The 21,310-nt window shown below is 55.1% G+C and overlaps 2 protein-coding genes across 11 annotated transcripts in view; one reads left to right on the top strand and one right to left on the bottom strand.

Moving 5' to 3' along the window:
• The window catches only part of LOC135191093 (beta-galactosidase-1-like protein 2), a 35,301-nt gene extending 23,606 nt beyond the window's left edge, over nucleotides 1-11,695 (top strand). For 3 of the 4 annotated variants that reach the window (XM_064173075.1, XM_064173073.1, XM_064173074.1), the window contains 10 exons: nucleotides 58-195; nucleotides 1,152-1,232; nucleotides 1,443-1,549; nucleotides 2,789-2,935; nucleotides 3,733-3,804; nucleotides 4,765-4,843; nucleotides 6,305-6,392; nucleotides 8,881-8,995; nucleotides 9,632-9,748; nucleotides 10,947-11,695. In XM_064173075.1, the coding sequence (XP_064029145.1) occupies nucleotides 58-195; nucleotides 1,152-1,232; nucleotides 1,443-1,549; nucleotides 2,789-2,935; nucleotides 3,733-3,804; nucleotides 4,765-4,843; nucleotides 6,305-6,392; nucleotides 8,881-8,995; nucleotides 9,632-9,748; nucleotides 10,947-11,033 (1,031 nt within the window). In that variant the 3' untranslated portion in view covers nucleotides 11,034-11,695. The remainder of the gene's footprint in view (nucleotides 1-57; nucleotides 196-1,151; nucleotides 1,233-1,442; nucleotides 1,550-2,788; nucleotides 2,936-3,732; nucleotides 3,805-4,764; nucleotides 4,844-6,304; nucleotides 6,393-8,880; nucleotides 8,996-9,631; nucleotides 9,749-10,946) is intronic. The other variant, XM_064173076.1, reaches the window with a different exon arrangement.
• A 523-nt stretch (nucleotides 11,696-12,218) lies between these two features.
• The window catches only part of B3GAT1 (beta-1,3-glucuronyltransferase 1), an 87,724-nt gene continuing 78,632 nt past the window's right edge, over nucleotides 12,219-21,310 (bottom strand). For 6 of the 7 annotated variants that reach the window (XM_064173084.1, XM_064173077.1, XM_064173081.1 and 3 more), the window contains 3 exons: nucleotides 20,885-21,181; nucleotides 17,220-17,337; nucleotides 12,219-15,853 (listed from right to left, as the gene is read on the bottom strand). In XM_064173084.1, coding sequence (XP_064029154.1) covers nucleotides 17,251-17,337; nucleotides 20,885-21,181 — 384 coding nt within the window. In that variant the 3' untranslated portion in view covers nucleotides 12,219-15,853; nucleotides 17,220-17,250. The other variant, XM_064173083.1, reaches the window with a different exon arrangement.

Genomic DNA, 21,310 nt, shown 5'->3' with positions numbered 1-21,310 from the left:
TACCCAGCTGCCTGCTCTGTGACCTCCCTGGCACTGCCCTTCTCCCTCCTCCCGCAGAAATGGTGAATACTGTGGCAAGCATCCTCAAGCTGGGAGCATCCATCAACCTCTACATGTTCCACGGGGGCACCAACTTCGGCTTCATGAGCGGCGCCCTGCAGTCCGACGAGTACAGAGCAGACGTCACCAGCTACGGTGGGTTTGCCTCTGCCGCCTGCTCCCTCTGCTTGCTGCCAGGGCGCAGCTCAGAGCGGCCCTGCTGGCAGGGGCAGTGAGAGCGGTCAGGGCCGCACTGTGCCATGCGGACGTGAGGTGGAGCAGAACCATAAGGAGGACACCACACTGCTGGAGTGGGTTGAGGCTGCCCAGAGATGTGGTTCAGGTCCTGTCCCTGGAGACATTCAGGATCAGACTGGATGTGGCCTTGGGCAGCCTGATCTAGTTGGAGGTGTCCCTGCTTGGTGCAGGGGGTGGGACAAGATGACCTTGGAGGGTCCCTTCCAACCCAATGCATTCTGTGAGTGTGTGAGGCCCCAGAGATGGTCAGAGGCTGGACGGGGGAACAGACTGAGGGAGTTGGGGTTGTGCAGCCTGGAGAAGAGAAGGCTCTGGAGAGGCCTTTGAACTGCCTTCCAGTACCTGAAGGGGCTCCGGGAGAGCTGGGAAGGGACTTTGGACAAGCGCTTGGAGTGATGGGATAAGGGACAATGGAGGAGGGGAGACTGAGAGTGGGGATGAGGGAGAAACTGTTGAGAGTGAGTGGTGAGACACTGGCACAGGCTGCCCAGGGAGGCTGTGGATGCCTCCTCCGTGGAGGTGTTCAAGGCCAGGCTGGATGAAGCCTTGAGCGAGCTGTGCTGGTGGGAGGTGTCCCTGGCCACGGCAAGGGGCTGGAGCTGGAGCTGGATGAGCTTTGACGTCCCTTCTGACCCGACCCATTCTGTGACTCTGCAGTGGCTCCTCAGCAGATGCCTGCCAAGGGGCTCCCCTTGGTGCTGCCTACTGCCAGACCCCAGCCACATTCACACTGCTAGAAGTGCACAGGTGTCCAGAATGCAGACAGTGCCAGACTGTGCCCTGGCGTTCCCTTCTCCCTGAGGGCTGTCCCAGTGCTGCTCTCAGCCTCTCTAACACCTGTGCTTCTCTTCCAGACTACGATGCTGTGCTGACAGAGGCTGGGGACTATACCTCCAAATTTTTCAAGCTGCGACAGCTCTTCAGCACCATCATTGGTAATTATCCACCCAGGAGCTACCTGCAGCCTTGAGGCTGAGGCCTCTTCAGACTGCACCTTCTGCTCCAGCGCTCTCTGGCTCTGGTCGGTGCTTTTTCCAGAAGATGGGAGGGAAAAACAAGGGAGGTCTGCAGCAGGCCTGAAATCTGTGCTGGCTTTTTGCATCTGAAACAGTTGTTGCATCTTTCTCCTTCTTTTTGCATCACAGGCCACCCTCTTCCTCTGCCTCCCATGATTGAAAGCAAAGCATCCTATGGGGCAATCCTCTTGCATCAGTACATCTCCCTCTGGGATGTGTTACCAACTCTTCTAAAGGTACTGCCCCCAGTGTCATAGATTCAGAGTGCTTTGGGTTGGAAGGGACCTTAAAGCTCATCCAGTGCCAACCTCCTGCCATGGGCAGGGACACCTCCCACCAGCACAGCTTGCTCAAGGCCTCATCCAGCTTGGCCTTGAACACCTCCAGGGAGGGGAGCTCCACAGCCTACCTGGGCAACTTGTGCCAGTGCCTTCCCACCCTCACTCTCAACAATTTCTTCCTCATCTCCAGCCTCAATCTCCAGGCAGCCCTGGCAGTGCTGAGGAGCCACTTCTGTGCTGGTTTGAGGCTAAGTGGAATATTTTAATGGGAGAAATTAGGTCCCTGGCTGTGAGAAGAGAGTGAGGTGATGTCTGTATCGCTCATTCCTTCTGCTGAGAGATAGGAACCCAGGAAACATAATCTCACTCAGTCTCTGGCTGCTGCCTGCTTCACTCTCCCTGGACCTGCGTACCCTGATCTGATCTTTTTCCTTTTAACCTCTTGCCAACCTTTTGCATCTCACCCTGCAGGTGAGGGGGATCCTGAGATAAGGGAGGGGGTGGAAACAAGGTGGGAGATTGGTTGAAAGCCCTCCTGGGTGGCTCTGCTGCTCAGGAGGGGGTTTGTATTTCTGTATGGCTTTTATCTTGTCTGTAGCTGTGTACAGCTGTAAATGTCTGAGGCTCACAGAACATCAGGGGTTGGAAGGGACTCAAAGAGATCACTGAGTCCAAGCCCCTGCCAGAGTAGGACCACACAATCTAGCTCAGGTCACACAGGAACACATCCAGACAGGGCTGGAAAGGCTCCAGAGAAGGAGACTCCACAGCCTCTCTGGGCAGCCTGTGCCACGGCTCTGGGACCCTTCCAGTCAAGAAGTTGCCTCTTGTGTTGAGCTGGAACCTCCTGTGCTGCAGCTTCCATCTGTTGCTGCTTGTCCCATCCCAGGGAGCAGTGAGCAGAGCCTGTCCCCCCCTCCTGACCCCCAGCCCTCAGATATTGATAAACATTGATAAAATCCCCTCTCAGTCTTCTCTTCTCTAGACTGAGGAGCCCCAGGGCCCTCAGCCTCTCCTCAGCAGGCAGTGCTCCAGTTCCCTCATCATCCTCATAACATCTATGCCTGTCAGCTGTGCCAGGCTGTCCACAGCTTCATCCCTGACCTTGCAGCTGGCTGAGTTGGTTTGGTGTATTCTCTGGGGGCAGGAGGCTCCCAGGCTGGCACAGGTGCTGAGGTTGTGTCCCCTGTGCAGCCCATCAAGTCGGAGCTGCCCCTGAACATGGAGAGCCTGCAGCTGAACGGGAGCAGAGGGCAGTCCTTCGGCTATGTGCTCTACGAGACGCTCACCTTCGGCGGGGGGCAGCTGCGCTCCCTCGGCCATGTCCGCGACCGGGCGCAGGTGAGGAGCAGAGGGCACCCGGAGCTGGCTGCAGCCAGCTGGGAGTGCTTGGCTCTGGGCAGCTGGGCATGAAATGTGGTGAGGGGAGGTTAGGTGAGAAGTGTGAGTCACTCCTCACAGTTCTCAGCTAAGCCCCAACCCTCATCACTTGTGAAGCTGCCTGAGGTCCCAGGCTGGTCACAGACTGATAGAGTCACAGAAAGGGTTGGGCTGGAAGGGACCTTCAAGACCATTCAGTTCCAACCACCCTGCCATGGGCAGTGACACCTCCCACTAGCCCAGGTTGCTCAAGGCCTCATCCAGCCTGGCCTTGAACACCTCCAGGGAGGAGGCATCCACAGCCTCCTTGGGCAACCTGTGCCAGTGTCTCCCCACCCTCAGGGTGAACAATTTCCTCCTGATGTCCAACTTCAATCTCCCTCTTCCAGCTCAGCTCCATTCCCATTTGTTCTGTCGCTCCCAGCCCTTGTCAGAAGCTTCCCCCCCCAGCTCTCCTGCAGCCCCTTCAGGTTCTAGAAGGCTGCTCTAAGGTGTCCCTGGAGCCTTCTTCTCTTCTCCAGCCTGAACAGCCTCAGCTCTCCCAGCCTGTCCCCACAGGAGAGGTGCTGCAGCTTTTAACCATCAGAATATTGAATGGTTTGAGAAATGTGAGCTTGGCTTCCCCCCCTAGACCGAGTCAGTGACACAGCTGCAGGGGCTGGGTTCTGGCTGCAGAGAGTTCCCTCCCTGGACACAGTGACAGGATTGTGGCAGAATTGCTTAGAAGTTGCTCCCCTCTCTTGTGCTCCCCCCTGCAGGTGTTTGTTAACACTATGTATGTTGGTGAGCTGGACTACAACTCCGTGGAGCTCTCCCTTCCTGAGGGACAGGTAACTCTGGAGACTGCTCACAGCGGTGCTGTGTGGGTGGCAGCAGTGAGACCACTGAAGAGGTGCAGCCCTTAAGAGCTGCTGCTGGCACAAGGGACAGTTGTTAGACCCTGATTAGACACCACTGTTCTGGTGAGATCCACAGAGGCACAGGCTCACAGGGTGTTAGGGGTTGTCCTAAGATCCAGTCTAACCTTGCTCTGCCTCAGCTTCAGGCCATTCCCCCTTGGCCTGTCTCTAGACACCCTCAGGAAAAGTCCCTCTGCAGCCTTCCTGGAGGATCCCTTCAGGTACTGGCAGGCAGCTCTAAGATCCCTCTTGAAGCCTTCTCTGGGCTGCACACTCCCAGCTCCCTCAGCCTTTCCTCACAGCAGAGCTGCTCCATCCCTTGGCTCACCTTTGTGGCCTCCCTCTGCAGCTCTGTGTCCTTCTTGTGCTGGGCAACCAGAAGTGTTTGTGCAGGTTAAGTCTGGGCTTCATCTTCCTCAGCACAAACCAGTTTGAAAGGCTTTGGAGGCTTTTGCAGGTGTTGGGACACTGCCTCTTTCTGGCTCTGAGGGCAGCCCTACCCTGGCAGAAGCTGGTAGCAAGACCAATATGTGACTGCATGCATGGCAGCAGGGCTGAGCGGGTGGGCAGCCCTCACTGCTGTCATGGGGGAGCTGTGTGACAGAGGCCTCTGCTCTGCAGGCTCCACTTCTGCCTCTCTGGATGGAGCTCAACAGGGCATTAAACACTCAAGAGGGAAAGCAAGATAACTGCTGTGGGGAGGCTGAGGGGTGCTCAGTGCAGAACTGTTTGCAGGGGCACTGCTCTGGCAGAGCTTTAAGCAGGTAAACTGCAGCTGCCAAGGGTGTTGGTGCCACCTCCTGAACACCTCCAGTGCCCTCAGCGTAGTGGCTGATACAGCAGATGCCTCTCACTGGTCCAGCTGATGCTCTTCCTTCTGGTTTTCCTCAGGGCTTCAGGCAGCTCAGGCTGCTGGTGGAGAACCAAGGTCGTGTCAATTATGGCCTGGCACTGAACGAGCAGAGGAAAGGTCAGTGAGGTTCTGGCTGCTCTCGGAGTGGAGAGTGTGGCACTGCCTCTGCTCTGCTTTACAGAAGGCTCAGAACAGCTGCCACAGGGCGAGCCAGGGCTGCTCTCTGGGGCTTGGTGGGGAGTGGTGTGGCAGAGGGAACATTAAATCCACAGTTCATCAGCCCTTGTCTGTAGAGGTGGCAGATGAAGAGCAGGGGCTGCTGGTGGCTTGCATTAAGCCTTCTGGTTTCCATAGATTCACAGAATGGGTTGGATGGGAAGGGGCCTGCAAGGTCATCCAGTTCCAGCCCCCATGCCATGGGCAGGGGCACCTCCCTCTAGCCTAGGTGGCTCAAGGCCTCATCCACAACCTCCCTGGGCAGCCTGTTCCACTCTCCCTCCAAAGAATTAATTCCTTCCTCCCCACCCCCACTCTAAAGAATTTCTTCCTCATCTCCAGCCTCAGTCTCTCCTCTTCCAGCCCAAAGCCATTGTCTCTCTTCCTGACACTCCCAGCCCTTGTCCAAAGTCACTCCCCAGCTTTCCTGCAGCCCCTTCAGGCACTGGCAGGATGCTCTGAGGTCTCCCTGGAGCCTTCTCTGCTCCGGGCTGCAGAACCCCAACCCCCTCAGCCTGTCCCCACAGGGCAGTGCTCCAGCTCCCTGATGGCCTCTGTGGCCTCCTCTGGGCCCAGCTCACACAGCATCAGGAGCAGTGACCTGCCTTGTGCTGAGCAGAATTCCTTGAGGTTTTCAAATGTGTCACACAGAGTTGTGGAACTGGAAGAGGTTCTTGTGAGGAACTGTCTGCAGAAGCTGCCCAAAACCAGCTCCTGGAGTTCAACACAGGCCTGCACTTCTCCTGCAGAAGAGTGCACGGAGCCTCTGTGCTGCTTAGGCAATCTCCACTGCATTCCTGTAGCTGAGAGGCTGGAGCAGGACCTGGGCTTTTTTTGCTATGTGGAGAATAACTTTAACAAGAGAGTGCTGAAGGTAAATTACCTCTAAAGGTGTCTTAGGATCCTTGGCTAGAAAGCCCTGGGCCAGCACTGGCCATTATAGAATCACAGAATGGTCTGGGTTGGGAGGGAGCTCTGAAGGTCATCTGCTCCCTCTGCGTAAGCAGGGCAGCACTGGCCCTTGTTCTCTTTTGCTTTGCCTGGGAGAGAAGGAACTGCTCTGCTCTAAGAAAAGCTCCATCCATGGGCAGCTAACTCAAACCCACCAATGACAGCCAAAGCTCAGCTGCTGCCTGTGCCAGCAATGTTTTCTGCTTGGTGAGTTGATGCAGAAGAGAAGAGTGGTGAGGCCAAAGTAATGTTCCCCACTCAATCTGGATGAGCAATGGGACCATATGGACTCTAATGCCACTGCAGAGCGTGGCTGCTTTCCACCTCCTGCTGTTCCTCTCCTCCAGACAGGGGAAAATCTATCAGCTTTAGCTGCTTTTCAGCTCTTCATTACCCTCATTGCTCTTGCAGGCTTAATTGGTGATGTCTTCTTGAATAAAACCCCCTTGAGGAACTTCAAGATTTACAGTTTGGAGATGGACCCAAGCTTCATGGAAAGGTTTGTTGGGATTTAAATGCTTTTTGCTTCCTCATATCAAACCCAACTGCTTAGAGCAGCAGTGCAGAGTCTCACAGGTAGCTTTTAGATGCATCAGAAAGGCAAGGCAAGGTAAAAGCAGGGAGGTGAGGTTTAAACTGCTCAGTTCCTTGCTGGTAGCTTTTGCCTGATGCCATTATTTCGGGCCACAAGGATTCTCCAAGAGCTGGAGCAGCTCTGCTGTGAGGGCAGGCTGAGCGAGTTGGGACTCTGCAGCCTGGAGAAAAGGCTTTGAGGAGACCAAGGGGACCTTAGAGCCAGTAGCTGAAGGGATCCTCCAGAAAGGCTGGAGAGGAACTTTTCATGAAGGTGTCTATCAATGGTGAAGCACTGGCACAGGCTGCCCAGGGGGACTGTGGGTGTCTCCTCCCTGGAGGTGTTGAAGGCCAGGTGGGATGAGGCCTCGAGCAGCCAAGTCCAGTTGAGAGGCATCCCTGTGCATGGCAGGGAGGTTGGAATAGATGACCTCTGAGGTCCCTTCCAGACTGAGCCATTCTCTGATTCCATGAAATGTACTCCTGCTGTGGAGGACTTAAAGTCTTCCTCCCAGCAGGATGAGATCAGGTAGGTAAAAGCACGACTTAAGTCAAAGGGGTGGGTGCCAACACCCCCACACCTTGGAGGAGTTTGTGTCTCTTGAAATTAGCAAGCTGGCTGCTATCTTTAGTCCTGCACACTCACAGGGGACAGATTAATTCCAGGAAGCTACTAATAGTACATTAACAAGCCCAGATGGCTTCCTCTTCTCGAGCTGTTGTGCTTCAATTCAGGGCAGCTTTAAAAAGAAACCCAGCAGGGGTAAGTCAAGGAGGCTCTGCTAGCATAGAGAGAAGTCTCAGCAGCAGCCCTATGGACTCTGGCCAGCATCCAGAGAGTGTCAGCACCAGAAGGTAACACATGTGCAGTCCCCCACTATACGACAACTCCTGCGTGCTGTGTGGGAGGCAGAGAGAGGCCATGCTCAGCTGAAACAGCTTTTACAGGCACAAAGGCTACACTCAGGAGAGGGGATGCTGCCCCCCACTGCTTCTGTCAGACCTCCCCCTCCAGGTCTGCTGTCCCCAGCATAAGAAGGACTCAGGACTGGGTAGGTTTAGACTGGACACTAGAAAACAGTTTTTTCTCAGCAAGAGTGGTCAGGCACTGGAATTAGCTGCTCAGGGAGATGGTGGAGTCCCCAGCCCTGGGTGTGTACTGAGCTGCTCAGGGAGGTGGTGGAGTCCCCAGCCCTGGGTGTGTATAAAAGTCGTTTGGATGTGGTGCTTGGGGATATGGTAGGGGGTTGGAGTAGGTGACCTCTGAGGTCCCCTCCAAGCTAAGCCATGCAGGGATTCAGTGACTCTGGAATTGCTAAGGACAATCTTCACAGCAGCTGGGGTGGGGGCTTCCTGAAGGATTCTTCTCGGTGCCTCAGGTTTTGGAAGAGTATTCCCAGGGAGGTGAGTGCAGCGGCATGGGCAAACAGCAGCAAGATTCGTCACCACTCAGTCGGGTGCTGGCAGCTGACCAGCAGCAGTGGAACACAATCAGCTGCCAGCCCTGCATAAGAGGATGGAGCCAGCCGTGGAGGAAGGCTCTTAGCTGAATAATTCAGCAGCAGCCAGGCTGCACTGGATCAATAACTGCTGAAGCCAGGAGATGCTCTTTGCAAGGGCTGGGAAGAGCATGTTCTGACAAGATGAAGGCTTCAGTGGGACTTCCACACTCCTCATTTTCTCTTCTGTTTGTCTTCTGCTCTCAAATTGGAGCACGGGGAAGAAACAAAGCCAGATTGCTGCTAACTGCTCCACACTGGCAAGGATGTGTTGATGGAGCTTGCTAGGAATATGGGCAGGAAGGTCTGTTTGGAATCCTTCCCCCTAGCCCGTGTAAGCCATGTGCACTTAGAGCTTGCACCAGGATATCTGAAGCAGCCAACACAAAGCAGAGATTTCTACATTGCTGTGAAGTACTACACATAGGGCCACAAGGCTGGGGGCAGAGTGGCTGGAAACTGTCTGGCAGAAGAGGACCTGGAGGTGCTGGTTGACAGCAGCTGAAGATGAGCCAGGGTGTGCTCAGGTGACCAAGAAGGCCACCAGCATCCTGCCCTGCATCAGCAGTGGTGTGGGCAGCAGGAGTAGGGCAGTGATGTTGCCCCTGTGCTGGGCACTGGTGAGGTCACACCTCAAATCCTGGGTTCACTTGGGGCCCTCTCACCCCAAGAAGGACACTGAGGGGCTGGAGCAGGTCCAGAGAAGGGCAACAGAGTTGGGGAAGGGTCTGGAGAACAGGGCTGGGAAGGAGCAGCTGAGGGAGCTGGGGGTGTTCAGCCTGGAGGAGTCTGAGGGAGACCTCATTGCTCTCTGCAGCTCCCTGCAAGGAGGCTGCAGTGAGGTGGGGGTTGGGCTCTTTTCTCTTGGCAGTGCTGCCTGGTGCTTCCTTGCTGTCTCTGGTCCTTCTCTTGCAGTCTGAGACACACTGCTGGGTGGAGTTCAGTCCCAGATTACTTCGTGGGTCCAGCTTTCTTCCGTGGGAGGCTGTGGATAGAGCACCAGCCACAGGACACGTTCTTGAAGCTGCAGGCAAGTCTCATTTTTCATTCCACTCCTGTCTCTGCTTTGCAGACGTGCCATGGGGGTTAGTGTTCACATCTGCCTGCTGTGGAGGATTGCTGCTCCTGCACAGACCTTAAGATGAGATGCTGTTATTATTATTAAACTTCCTGCCCTGGTTCCACTCCCTCAAAGCCAAGGTTCAAGCCAGCCTTTAGTCTGCTGCTCGGTTCTCCATCGATGCTTTCCCGTGCATTGCGTAAGCAGCAGCAATAGAGCATCTCAGCCACCTGGGAGGTAGGTGAGGGCAGGTGCCCTGTGCTTGGCAAGTACTGGAGGCATCTCTCTTCAAAAGGAGGAATTTCCTCTACAAGCAGCAGTGCTGAATTGAAAGCTCATTAGTACATGAGGGGTAACTCTGCTTCAGCAGGGCTCACCTCGTTGTTCATGGCTCCAGGCAGCTGCGCAGGGAGCGCAGCAGAAGGGGGCCTGAGGGGATGCAGGTGTGACAGCAGGCTCGGCTTGCTGTGCAGATGCTAACCAGGCAGTGCAGCTGATGGGCTGTGAGCAGCAGATTCTTACTATGAGAGTGCTGGAGCAGGTTGCCCAGGGAGGTGGTTGAGTCCTGTGACTCTGATCAATAACTGAGCCCTGTCTTGCCTCTAGGGCTGGGAAAAGGGAGTTGTGTTTGTCAATGGCCGGAACCTGGGCCGCTACTGGAAGATTGGACCTCAGGAAACTCTCTACCTACCTGGGCCCTGGTTAAGGAAAGGGAGCAATGAGGTGAGAGGCTTTGGGAGGGTTTCTCTTTGCTTGGTTGTGTTGTGAAAGATCCTTCTCTGAGTCACATCCCAAAGAGCTAGACACATACAGTGGATTAGGTACCAGCCACAGATCCATACAACTCTTGTGGTTGAAGAGCCCTCTCAGAGCTTCCAGTCCAACATCAACCCAGCACCACCATGGCCACTAAACCATGGCCCCAGGTGCCATGGCCACACCTTTCTTCAGTACCTCCAGGGATGGGGACACCTCCCTTGGCAGCCTCTTCCAATCTCTAACCACTCTTGGAGCAAAGAAATTGTTCCTCATCTCCAACCTAAACCTCCCCTGGCACAAGCTCAGGTAATTTCCTCTCCTTCTATCACCTGACACTGGGGGCAGAGCCCAACCCCCACCTCCCTGCAATCGCCTCTCAGGGAGCTATAGAGAACAATGAGGTCTCCTCTCAGCCTCCCCTTCTCCAGACTAAAACCCAGTTCCCTCAGCTGCTCCTCCCCAGCCCTGTTCTCCAGACCCTTGCCCACCTTAGCTGCTCTTCTCTGGACCTGCTCCAGCTCCTCAATGTCCTTCTAGGACTGAGGGACCCAAACGTGAACCCAGGATTTGAGATGTGGCCCCGGCAGTGCCCAGTCTCCAGAGTCACCACCACTTCCATGCTCCTGCTGCCCACACCACTGCTGATCCAGGGCAGGATGCTGGTGACCTTCTTGGCCACCTGACTACACTGCTGGCTCATTTTTAGACAACTACCAACCAGGTCCTTTTCCTAAAGGCAGTTTTCAGCCACTCTGCCCCCAGCCTGTAGTGCTCATGGTGTCAGTGTCAGCTGCAGGCCCCTGCATCTAGCTGGAAGCCAGCCCAGCAGGGAGGAAGCAGAGTGCTACCTGCTGGCATCAGTGGAAGGCAGGGAAGGTGCAGCTGTAAAGCTGCTGTGGCTCTGACAAGCATGGGGACGTGCTGAGGGCAGCTCAGCCTCAAAGCACTGCATCCCATTCAAAATCAAGACAGACCTCTGCTGATGATGATGTTCTGCATCGTGTGGTGCTGAAGAAGGATTTCAGTTACTGTTCAGGCTGATATTGATTGATCTCCTTAAATGATGCTTCCACCCCCTGCTGTGATCAGATTGCCATTGCCTTCTAAAAATGTTTAAGGTAGCTCTGCAGGAAGGAACTTTCTGTGCCCTTCTCTCCTGCAGGTTGTCATTTTTGAGGAGCACACTGCAGGACGGATCATCCAGTCTGTGGACATCCCTTACTTGGGAAGGACCCAGTATGTGGACTGAGGGTAGCTTCTTGCCCCTGTTTGGTTCACCTTGAACATTCCTGGTTGCATGTCTGGGCACATGATGGCTCAAGGCACTTGGGGCACTGTTCATTTCCAAACTAGACCCAGGTCAAGGATTTGCTCTCTGGCTGTGAGTTGAGAAGAGGCAAAGGGCCCCGCAGGAACCCCCAGCCCATTGTTTCCTAGGTGGATGTGGAAGTTGCTCTCCCTGCACTGCTGAGGACCCACAGCTGGGCTGGGCTGGGCTGTGCTGTGCTGTGAGTGATGTTGTGGACCTTGGGTGAATGGGGGAGAGTGAGAAGGTGCTGGAGGCAGGAGAGAGAGAGCAAGAACTGAAGCCATCTGAACTGGGTGCTGAGCTTTGCCCTTCAGTGACTTTAAAGATGTTTATTGCTGACCTCCTCCTTTTTATCATTAGATAGGGAGAAAATAGTTGGTGAACCTGTGGGTAGCCAGGTGTGGAGAGCACTCTGTGGTGCTTCCAGGCAGCAGCAGCTACTCACCAGAGAGGCCACTACTTGTTCACTTGTTGGAAGCTAAGTTGGCTGTCAAAAGGACTTGAACTCAAGCTCTTTCCCCCGAGTTTTACTGTGGAGGTTCTCTGTCTGTCTCTCTCAAAAAAAAGAGGCAAAAAAAAAAAAGGTTTTAAACAGTGAAAAAGTGAAATGTTTTTGTCCTCTGCCAAGCAGATCTGCCCAGGCAGGAATGAGAACTTCCAAGGAGGAGAAAAAGGCAAGTTGGGCTTCCAGTCATGCCTCCAGCCCTGCTCTCGCTGTGAAGCACCTAAAGGTGGAAATCCCCTTGTAGTGGGCAGGGATCAGAGCTTTGGCTGGGAAGTGGAGCAGAAGGATTTTGCATCCCCAAGGAGAACAGACCCCCACTTCCCTTGCTGTCCAATCTTGGGACCTCTGGGTTCTGTTTTCTTCTTAATTCATTTATTTTGTCCCCCCCCAAACAGCAGCCCAGGGGCTAGGAAAAGGAGAGAAGCTTCTTGAACTCACCAGCTCTGCAGTCGCTGAGGAGCTGCCCTCTCTGCAGGGAAAGGAAGAGACCAAATCCAATCTGGGAATCTGTTCAGAATCTCCCAGAAGCTGCTCGGCCTCTGAGCTCTGTTCCCGTGAGCAGAGCGCCCAGGCTAGGAGAGAAGCCCCGCTCTGAGGATGGAGGTGGAGGGTGTCCTGGCTCTTAGAAACCATCGCTTTATTTAACAAATTTAAGTACAGCTTGGTTAAAACAGAACAGAGAATGCAGCTCTAAAACCCTCCCTGCTGGCCAGAGCTGCCCTCGCTGAGCAGCTCTCTGCTCCCCAGCGCCACCGCAGCCTCCCTGCAGGCTTGGAGGGGCCAGGCTGTGACCAGCTCGGGGCAGAGTGCAGCAGGACTTGATCCTTTGCAGCTTTCTGCAGGTTACTTCCTTCCAGGCAGAGAAGGTTGCAGCCCAGCAGGGACTGGAATTAAGATGATGAAAGAATCAGAGGATCATAAAATCGTTCTGGTTGGAAGAGACCTCCAAGATCACCCAGCCATTAACCCAGCACTGCCAGGGCTCCACTGAGCTGTGGCCCTCAGCACCACAGCCACACAGCTTGGAGACCCTCCAGAGATGGGGACTCCACCACTGGCCTGGGCCAAGGCTTGACAACCCTCAAGGAGAAGAAATTGTTCCTCATGTCCAAACTAAACCTCCTCTGGGGCAACTTGAGGCCATTTTTACACTGAGACTCTTGCTCAGGTTGCCCAAAGAGATGGTAGATGCCCCAACCCCTGGAAACATTCCAGATCAGGTTGGATTGGGCTCTGAGCAACTTGATCTAGATAAAGATGTCTCAAGGGGTTGGTTGGACTAGATGAGCTTTAATGATCCCTTCCAATCCGAACCATGCCATGATTCTAGACAGCCTCCTCCAAGACATTCTGAAGCCAGCAGAGGCACTTTCTTTGCCTATCCTATGAAAGGAAACGTGCAGCTAGGAGCTGACACCAGCTGGGAACTGTTGGAGAGCTCTGAAAACTTTGTGGTCCTTTGAAAATGTCCCTTTCCACTCTAGGGCTCTTCAGACTGAAGTAAGCTTGGAAGGCTGGCAGGAGACCAGAGTAACTCTGGCTGCAGAGAGCTGTTTTAAGCAAGAACCTGCTCCTGGAGTGCAGCAGCAAATCCTTTCTCTCCCAGCAGAGCATCTAAAGGAACATCTGGTAAAGGCTACACCCTGGCAAGGCTTCCGTGGCTGGGAACTACAGAAAGCAACTTTTCCCTGATGGTTTTGATGCACAGTGGGAGAAGATAACTTAGGGGGGCAAATACTCCTCTTTTCTTGTTTTGAATACTAGGAAAGAAGACAGTGGCATTAGTCCAGAGGGAGACTCCATGGGAAGGAGTCCATCAAATCTAGCAATCACATCTGGAGCATCTGAATAGTTGTAGGTGTCAGGGCTAAAAAGAGCCAAGTCTGTTGCCCAGGGTTACATCTTCCCCTCTGGAGTCCAAGGTTAAAATTGTGCTTCAGACCTCCTGGAAAGATTCTGGGGCTGTGGGAGCTGGGCAAAGGTTGGACACCAGCTGTGGGGGGGCATAAAGGGGCTGGAGGTGGGGAGGAGGAGTTGTACCTTGGCTTCTCCTCAGCACATTTGTCAAGTTCAGATACAACCAACCAAGGTGGTAGCAGCCAGGTGCTGCTTCTGCATGGCCCAGTCCTGTGCCTCATGGAGAAGCAAAACACAGTTCCAGCTGAGAAACCTTTCAGCAGTGCTGCCTCAGCTGCTTGGAAGTTACAGAAGAGGCAGGAGGTGACTGGTGCTGTACTTGGAGAGCTTTTCAGCCTCCCTCCAGCCAGGTGCTGAAGGAGCAGAGCAACAAGCACAGGATCTCCTTTGCAAGGTGCTCCTCTATCCATCACAAGGTAACTCTCCAGCTGCTCCTGTGTGGCTTTTACACCAGCAGCTCTGCAGTAGCATGGCCTGGCCTTGAAAAAGGGGCTGGGGCTGAAGGAGGCATTCCAGTAGAATGGTTAAATGCACCAAAATCAGCTTCTAAAGCTCAATCTCTGCTCTTCAGCAGTTTGATTGTTTTTTTTCAGAGTGAAAATTTGGCTTCAGGTAGGAGCACTCAGAGTCCCACACTTAATGCTGATGTGAACCAAACCAGAGCTCAAGAGAGCCAAGAGCTGGGCCTGGGTGAAGTATCCTGGTGTGTGGCCATGACAGTCTCCTTCAAAACCCCTTCCCAGGATTTTAGCATGGATGGATAGAGAACCACATGCAGTAAGCATAGCTCCATCCTGCAGCAGTGCTCAGCTGGTGCTGGCCAACAGCTTCATGTCCAGATGGAGACAGGTGCCAAGTGGTGTCCCTCAGGGCTTGGTATGTTTAGTATCAATGGCACACTGGGACTGAGCACATCCCTTGCAAGCTTGCAGGTGACAGCAAGCTGAGTGGTGTGAGTGACAAACCTGAGGGATGGGATCTGGGTGGACCTGGACAAGCCTCAGAAGTGGGTCTGTGTGACTGTCAACAAGGCCAAGTGCAAGGACCTGCACCTGGGTCAGGGCAACCCTCAGTATCAACACAAGCTGGAGAGCAGCCCTGGGGAGAAGGACTTGGGGGTGCTGGGGGTGCAAAGCTGGGCATGAGCCAGCACTGCCAGCCCTGCCCTGGGCTGATCCCCAGCAGCAGGGGCAGGGAGGGGATTCTGCCCCTCTGCTGTGCCTGCTGAGACCTCCCTGCAGTGCTGGGTCAGCTCTGGAGCCCACAGCACAGACCGGGACCTGCTGCAGCAGGGCCAGAGGAGGCCACAGCAGTGCTGGCAGGGCTCTGCTGGCAGCCCAGGCTGGCAGAGTTGGGCTTGGGCAGCCTGCAGGAGAGAAGGCTCCAGGGAGCCCTTCTGGTGGCCTTGCAGGGCTTAAAGCTGGGGACAGAGGTTTGAGCAGGGCCTGTTTGGGCAGGCCAAGGGGGGATGAGATTAAACTGAAAGAGATTCAAACTGGAAGGGAGAGGTTTACACTGAGGGTGGTGAGACCCCTGCCCAGGTTGCCCAGAGAGGTGGGAGCTGCCCCATCCCTGGAACCATTCCAGATCAGGTTGGATGTGGCTCTGAGCAACCTGCTCTAGCTAAAGGAGTCCCTGCTGCCTGCAGGAGGGTTGCACTGGATGACCTTTAAAGGTCCCTTCCAAGCCATTCCAGAGCTGTCAGTACTCTCCAAACCATGAAACCAGCGAAGGGAAAGGTGAGGGACTGCAGAGAGAACCTGGATGGGTTTGTTCTAACCTGCCTGTTTTTTCACCACCCCCCCAGCACCCTTCCTGTCTTGTGCAGCATGGCCAGCAGTGATGAAAGGAGGGTTAAGATTAAGGGCTAAGGTGCCATCTCAGAAGGCAGCTGTCCCCTCCCTCACCAGAGACCTGCTTGTGCAGTTACACACACAGCCACCAGGTCCCCGTGGCTCAGGGAAAACAAATCACCAGAGGCCAGCACGCTGCTGTGGGCACTGCCAGCCTCGCTCCCAGGCCCGCTGAGTCCAGGCTCCCTGCAGCGCAGCTCCGGTGCCCTGCGGGCCCTCCTCCCACGGCGGGCAGCTGGCCTGGTGCTGCACTGACGTCAGTCCCGGGATTGCTGTGCTTTTTTCTCCACCTCCAGAGCATCTGCTTCTGCTCAGAGTCCAGGAGGAAGGGCAGAGAGGGGGTCCAGGGAGTTTATGTATGCGGTGTTGCTTGGTTTGAGGACGCTAAGAACTGGGTGGAAGTCAGCAGAGGTCCTGGTTGCCGCATGCCTGCCTGGCTGGATGCTGCGGAGAGGAACCTTGCAGGCTGTGCATGAAGAAGTCTTCTGCAAGGGAGGCACAAGCAGCATGCACATCACCCTGCTGCCTCGCTGCCACCCCTTGGAACCATCCCAAAAACCCAGCTCGGATTGCAGGTCTGTGTGAGTCCTGCTGCTAGGCAACGGCGTTAGTGAGAAGCAGCTGTGACAGCAGCCGAGAGCTGTGGCTTCTGCAAAGCTGCTATATATAGCAGTGCAGGCTCTCCTCTGCTGGCCTGCCGGGGCTGCCCGCTGCAGCAGGCAGGGCTCCAGCCACTTAGCCTGGGGGAATGTGCTGAGGGAGCTCAGTACTGCCCCTGCTCAGCCACTGCTCAGCAAGGCAGTCCCCGTCCTTAGCTGCCCCCACTTGGGGGGACAAGAGAAGCAGCAGCGACCTTCTGCCTGCTCCAGGCCTGGCTCCACATCAGTGACAGGAGCTGTACACTTGCTTGTGTCCCCGTAGTAATGAACCCAGCACAGTCTGGGTGGAGATGGAGGCAAGCAGCTCACCCTGCGCTCTAGCAAACCACTTGCAGAGAGCACTCTGGAAGTAGAGAAGTGGAAATCAGCAGGGCAATGAGGGGAGCAGCCAGGGCATGGAGTCAGCCACCACTGTGCCTGCTCTTTCCTCCTTCCCACGGCAGAAGACACTGCACCTCCAGCTGAAGCAAGGCAGGTGTGGGGGTTCTTGTCACTGACTCTGTGTGGCTTGGATGTGGATGCAAAGCAAATTCTGCCCTGGGTGAGAGCCTGACTGAGAAGTGCTCTCACTGACCCTGCTTCAGAATCTGCAGGGGGACGGATCCACACCCCTCAGCCCCGTGCTGCCTTGGTGCCTTCCTGTTCAGGCAGGGGCTTGTTTGCTAAAGGGAACTGCTGCTAAACTCTCAGTCCCTGGAGGTCTCTTCTCGTCCCCAACCTCTCACCAGGTGTTTGCTCTTCAGCAGCCTCTCTTGAAAGAGAGAGGGAGAGAGGGAAGGGAAGGGAAGGGAAGGGAAGGGAAGGGAAGGGAAGGGAAGGGAAGGGAAGGGAAGGGAAGGGAAGGGAAGGGAAGGGAAGGGAAGGGAAGGGAAGGGAAGGGAAGGGAAGGGAAGGGAAGGGAAGGGAAGGGAAGGGAAGGGAAGGGAAGGGAAGGGAAGGGAAGGGAAGGGAAGGGAAGGGAAGGGAAGGGAAGGGAAGGGAGAGGGAGAGGAGGGAGGAGGGGAGGGAGGAGGGGAGGAGAGAGGGAAGGGGGGAGAGGAGAGGAGGAGAGAAGGAGTCAAGAAGTTTTGCAGTAAGGGAGAGTCAGATATGTGAGAAAAGACAATTAAAAAGCACTTTAAAAGCTGTGTTCCCTCTTCCCCTGTGATGCTCCCCCTCCTGATCATCACGGGTCAATCCCAGGAGCTCTCACCTGGTGCTGGTCTCCATTCAGCAGTGCCCAGTCAGATTTCCACGTTGGGATCTGTGAATCCTTTCTTCCCCTCGTTCACCAGCACAGGCTTCTCTGTCCTCGTGTGCCAGACTAAGATCTGCAGAAGCCAGCAGAAGTCATTAGCTGCACCTCCTCACTGCACTAACAAATACTCTTGCACATTAAACCAACAGCCCAATTTAACCACCTGCCCTGCAGCCTAATGGTGCATTCAGAGCTGGGAGGAGGTTTGCATAAAACTTCATTTAGGCAAGGCTGGGGCTGCCCACCCTGGCAGTGCCCAGAAATTGCCTCTTTCACAGTGTACTGTCTTGGGACATTAACCTGCTCCTTCCGTGTAGTTATCAACCATCTCCCTTGAAAGGCTCATCAGCCTTGCCAGTGATGGAAGGCAGCTCCCTCATCACTGGAGAGTCAGAGAAGCTCAGAATTGCTTTGCCTGGAAAAGCTCTCTACGACCATCCAGTCCAGCAGCAGCCCAGCCCCACCATGGCCAATAAACCATGCTATGGCCACACCTTTTTTGAACACCTCCAGGGGTGGGGACTCCACCACCTCCCTGAGAAGTAAGCAAGGGAGTAACAGTTGAAGTGGAGCAAGGATCTGACTTGCCCTGAACAGTGCTGCCCTCCCTGCTCTGGCTGCAGCCAGCACACAGCTGACTCTGGGCTGCCAGCAACCAGTGCTGGCTCCTGGGCAGTTTGTCACCAACTGACACCCCCAAGTTGTTCTCTTCCAGACTGCTCAGCCCCAACTCTGAAGCGTGTCCAGGTCCCTCTGGATGGATCCCTTCCAGCCTGTCAGCTGGGCCACAGAGCTTAGTGCCATCTGCAGCCCTGCCGAGGCTGCCCATCCCACTGCCCAGGCTGCTGTTGCAGATGTTAAGGTCCCAGGTCCAGAGCTGCTGCTTGCTGTGCTGTGCTGTGCTGCTGGCAGAGCCAGCGCTGGAAGCTGTTCAAAATCTTCTCTCCTCACTAGACTCAATTACCTTTATTGCTTTGCTCCTAGAACCTGAATTGCTGGGAGCAGATTTCTCCTTTCAGAGCTACAGTTGCCTGCTTCCCTTCACCTGTTGGTGCTGACATTTCCTGGCTGGCAGAGGTTTCCCTCTTGTTGCTATGACAATGCTCAGCACATTCCATCCAGGGAGCTGCAAACCCACCCCTACCCAGCACCTGCTTTTCTGACAAACCAGGGCATGTTCTCTTCCTACAGGGAGAACAAAGCACTTTTCAAACCCTCCTGGTTAAACAGAAGCTCTCCCAAGCTTCCCAAGAAGCTGTTGGACCAAATTTGCCTCTGATGTGAGCAGTCACCTCCTGTGCGGGGCTTAAATCTCTCCTGCTAATACTAAGGCGGCAGAGACCAACTGCTGCCTGGAGTGGGTCCAAAGAACCATTTCACTGCTCCCCCCCAAGCACTTCAGAGCCTGCTGACCCAAATTAACCTGCTCACCCACTGCAGCCACACTGCAATTTACTGCCTCACCTGCCTCTGAGAAAGCAAAGCCAAGCTGTTCTCCACAAGTGGCCCTCAGGGCCGTGCGAGCAGCAGTCGTGGGCTCCTCATCCAGCTACAGGATCAGCCCCGCTGCAGCCCAGGTGCTAGGAGTCTCGCAGCCAGTTCTCCTCTCCAGCAGGAGCAGGTGAGAGCTTTTTCTACTTCTGACATACACACTCCACCTGTGACAGCCTGGGGCTGCACTCTGCCAGGAGCGGTGCTCACACTCAACCAGCTTCCCCCCCGGCTCCGTAACTAAAGCCCGCAGCTGACATCAGGAGCTTTCCCTTAAGCCAGATCCCACTCTGGCACTCCATAAGGGCATTGCCACCCGAGGCAGTTCAGTGCCATAAGCTGCAGTGGTCCTGCTTTCAGAGGCTGCAGCTTGGTCCAGCAGCTCCTGCCACTTCTGCTGCTGGGCTCTGTGCTGTGGGAGGGAGCTCACACTTCACAGTATCACAGTACCACAGTATCACCAAGGTTGGAAGAGACCTCACAGATCATCAAGTCCAACCCTTTACCACAGAGCTCAAGGCTAGACCATGGCACCAAGTGCCACGTCCAACCTTGCCTTGAACTGCCCCAGGGACGGCGACTCCACCACCTCCCTGGGTCTCCCCAGCCTCACTCTCAACAATTTCTTCCTCATCTCCAGTCTCAGTCTCTCCTCTCCCAGCTCAAAGCCTTTGTCCCTTACCCTCTCACTCCAGTCCCTTGTCAAAAGTCCCTCCCCAGCTCTCCTGCAGCTGCTTTCAGGTGCTGGATACAGACAGGTTTGGAACCTCATCAGGTCTCTTTCTGCACCTGAGGTGCTCAGTGCAGCTACTCCCAAAGCTTCCAGAAGCTGCTGCCAGCACCCCAGCTGCTGCTGTGCCCTGAGTGATGCCTGCCACACTGATCAGCTTTGTCTCACTGGATCTCACACTCTGCCCTGTCATTCCAGGGAGGCATTCATCTGCCTCTGCTCTCACACTGGGCAGTCTTTAGGGCAAGAGCCACCACCATGCTCTGCATCTCTGTGTTGTTTAGCACACAGAGGCCCTGCCCCGTGGCCTGCTGGCTCCTAGGCAATGTGCACAGTCAATTAGCAGCCATTTGACAGCAGTAAAATTCCTCCCCAAATTAAGCTTCCTGGAAGCTTTTTTAATACTGAGTTGGGACCTATACCCCAGGCATGAAAAACCTCTGGCACAGAAAGATCCAGGTTACTGTGGATAACCTGAGTGATATTGCAGAGATGTGAAAAGGGAGAAGGCAAGTACTGATTCCACAGCCTCTGACTGAAGAGGACAAGTGACTGAGTGGTGGAGCCCTTACAACCCCAGGGTGCTGAAGAGACCACACAGAATCACAGAGTGTTAAGGGTTGGAAGTGACCTGGAAATGATCCAGTCCAACCTGCTGCCACAGCAGGGTCACCCAGGGCAGGGCACACAGGGACACATCCAGGTGGGTCTGGAAAATCTCCAGAGAAGAAGACTCCACAACCATTCTGGGCAGCCTGCTCCAGGGCTGTAGCACCCTCACAGGAAGTTTCTCCTCACGTTGATGGGTTCCAGTTTATACCCTTTCTTCCCTGTCATACCACTGAAAAGAGCCTGGCTCCATCATCTTAACACCCACCCCTCAGGTATGTATAGACCTTGGTCAGATCCCCTCTCAGCCCTCTCTTCCCCAGGCTAACCAGCCCCAGGGCTCTCAGTCTTTGTTCATAGCAGAGATGTTCAAGACCCTTCATCATCCTCATAGCCTCCATTGGACTCTCTCCAGCAGACCCCTGTCTCTCTGGAATTGGGGATCCCAAAACTGGGCAGTGCAGAGGAGGAGGAGAACCTCCCTAGACTTGCTGGCCACACTCTTCTTAATGCACCCCACAAGGGCACATTGCTGTCCCGTGGAGAACTTGGTGCCATGCTCTAGCCTTGAGCTCTGTGGTAAAGGGTTGGACTTGATGATCTATGAGGTCTCTTCCAACCTTGATGATACTGTGATACTGTGATACTTTCTGTGCACCAGGGCTCCACGGGTTCGTGCAAGCGGATGGGGAGACCACACCTTAGTGCAGGCAGGCGAAGGGACCACACCTTAGTGCAGGCAGGCGAAGGGACCACGCCTTAGTGCAGTTGGCAGGCGAAGGGACCATACCTTGGTGCAGTTGGCAGCCTTCGGCTCGAGGTCGCTCAAGGTGACGAGCTCCCGCAGCAGGCTGCTCTCCTGGTAGCCTCCCTTGACTCCTCGCAGCTTGAAGTAGGCCTGGGGGCGCTGCAGGATCAGCCGGAGGTTGACGGCGAAGCCTGCCATGTCGATGGCAAAGGGGCGGTGCGGGTCGAACACAGTCTTCCAGCCATAGACCTTCCCTGCAGTGTTCACCTTGGGCGACTCATAGCGCAAGCCCCCGACGAAGGCCACTGGCCACACCGACACCTTCCTGGTGCTGCGCATCTGGAGGCGAGGGGAGAGGAGGTGACGGTGGTGGGACACGGCGGGGGGCTGGTGGCTTTGGACACACCACCCAGCTCCCCAGCAGAGCTTCACCTTGCACACTGCCCTGCAGGAGGTGATCCAGCAGAA

This window comes from Pogoniulus pusillus, chromosome 38 (assembly GCF_015220805.1).
Source record: "Pogoniulus pusillus isolate bPogPus1 chromosome 38, bPogPus1.pri, whole genome shotgun sequence".
NCBI lineage: Eukaryota > Metazoa > Chordata > Aves > Piciformes > Lybiidae > Pogoniulus > Pogoniulus pusillus.
Note: the sequence above shows the minus strand (reverse complement) of the source record. Positions and strands in the feature narration are given on the sequence as shown.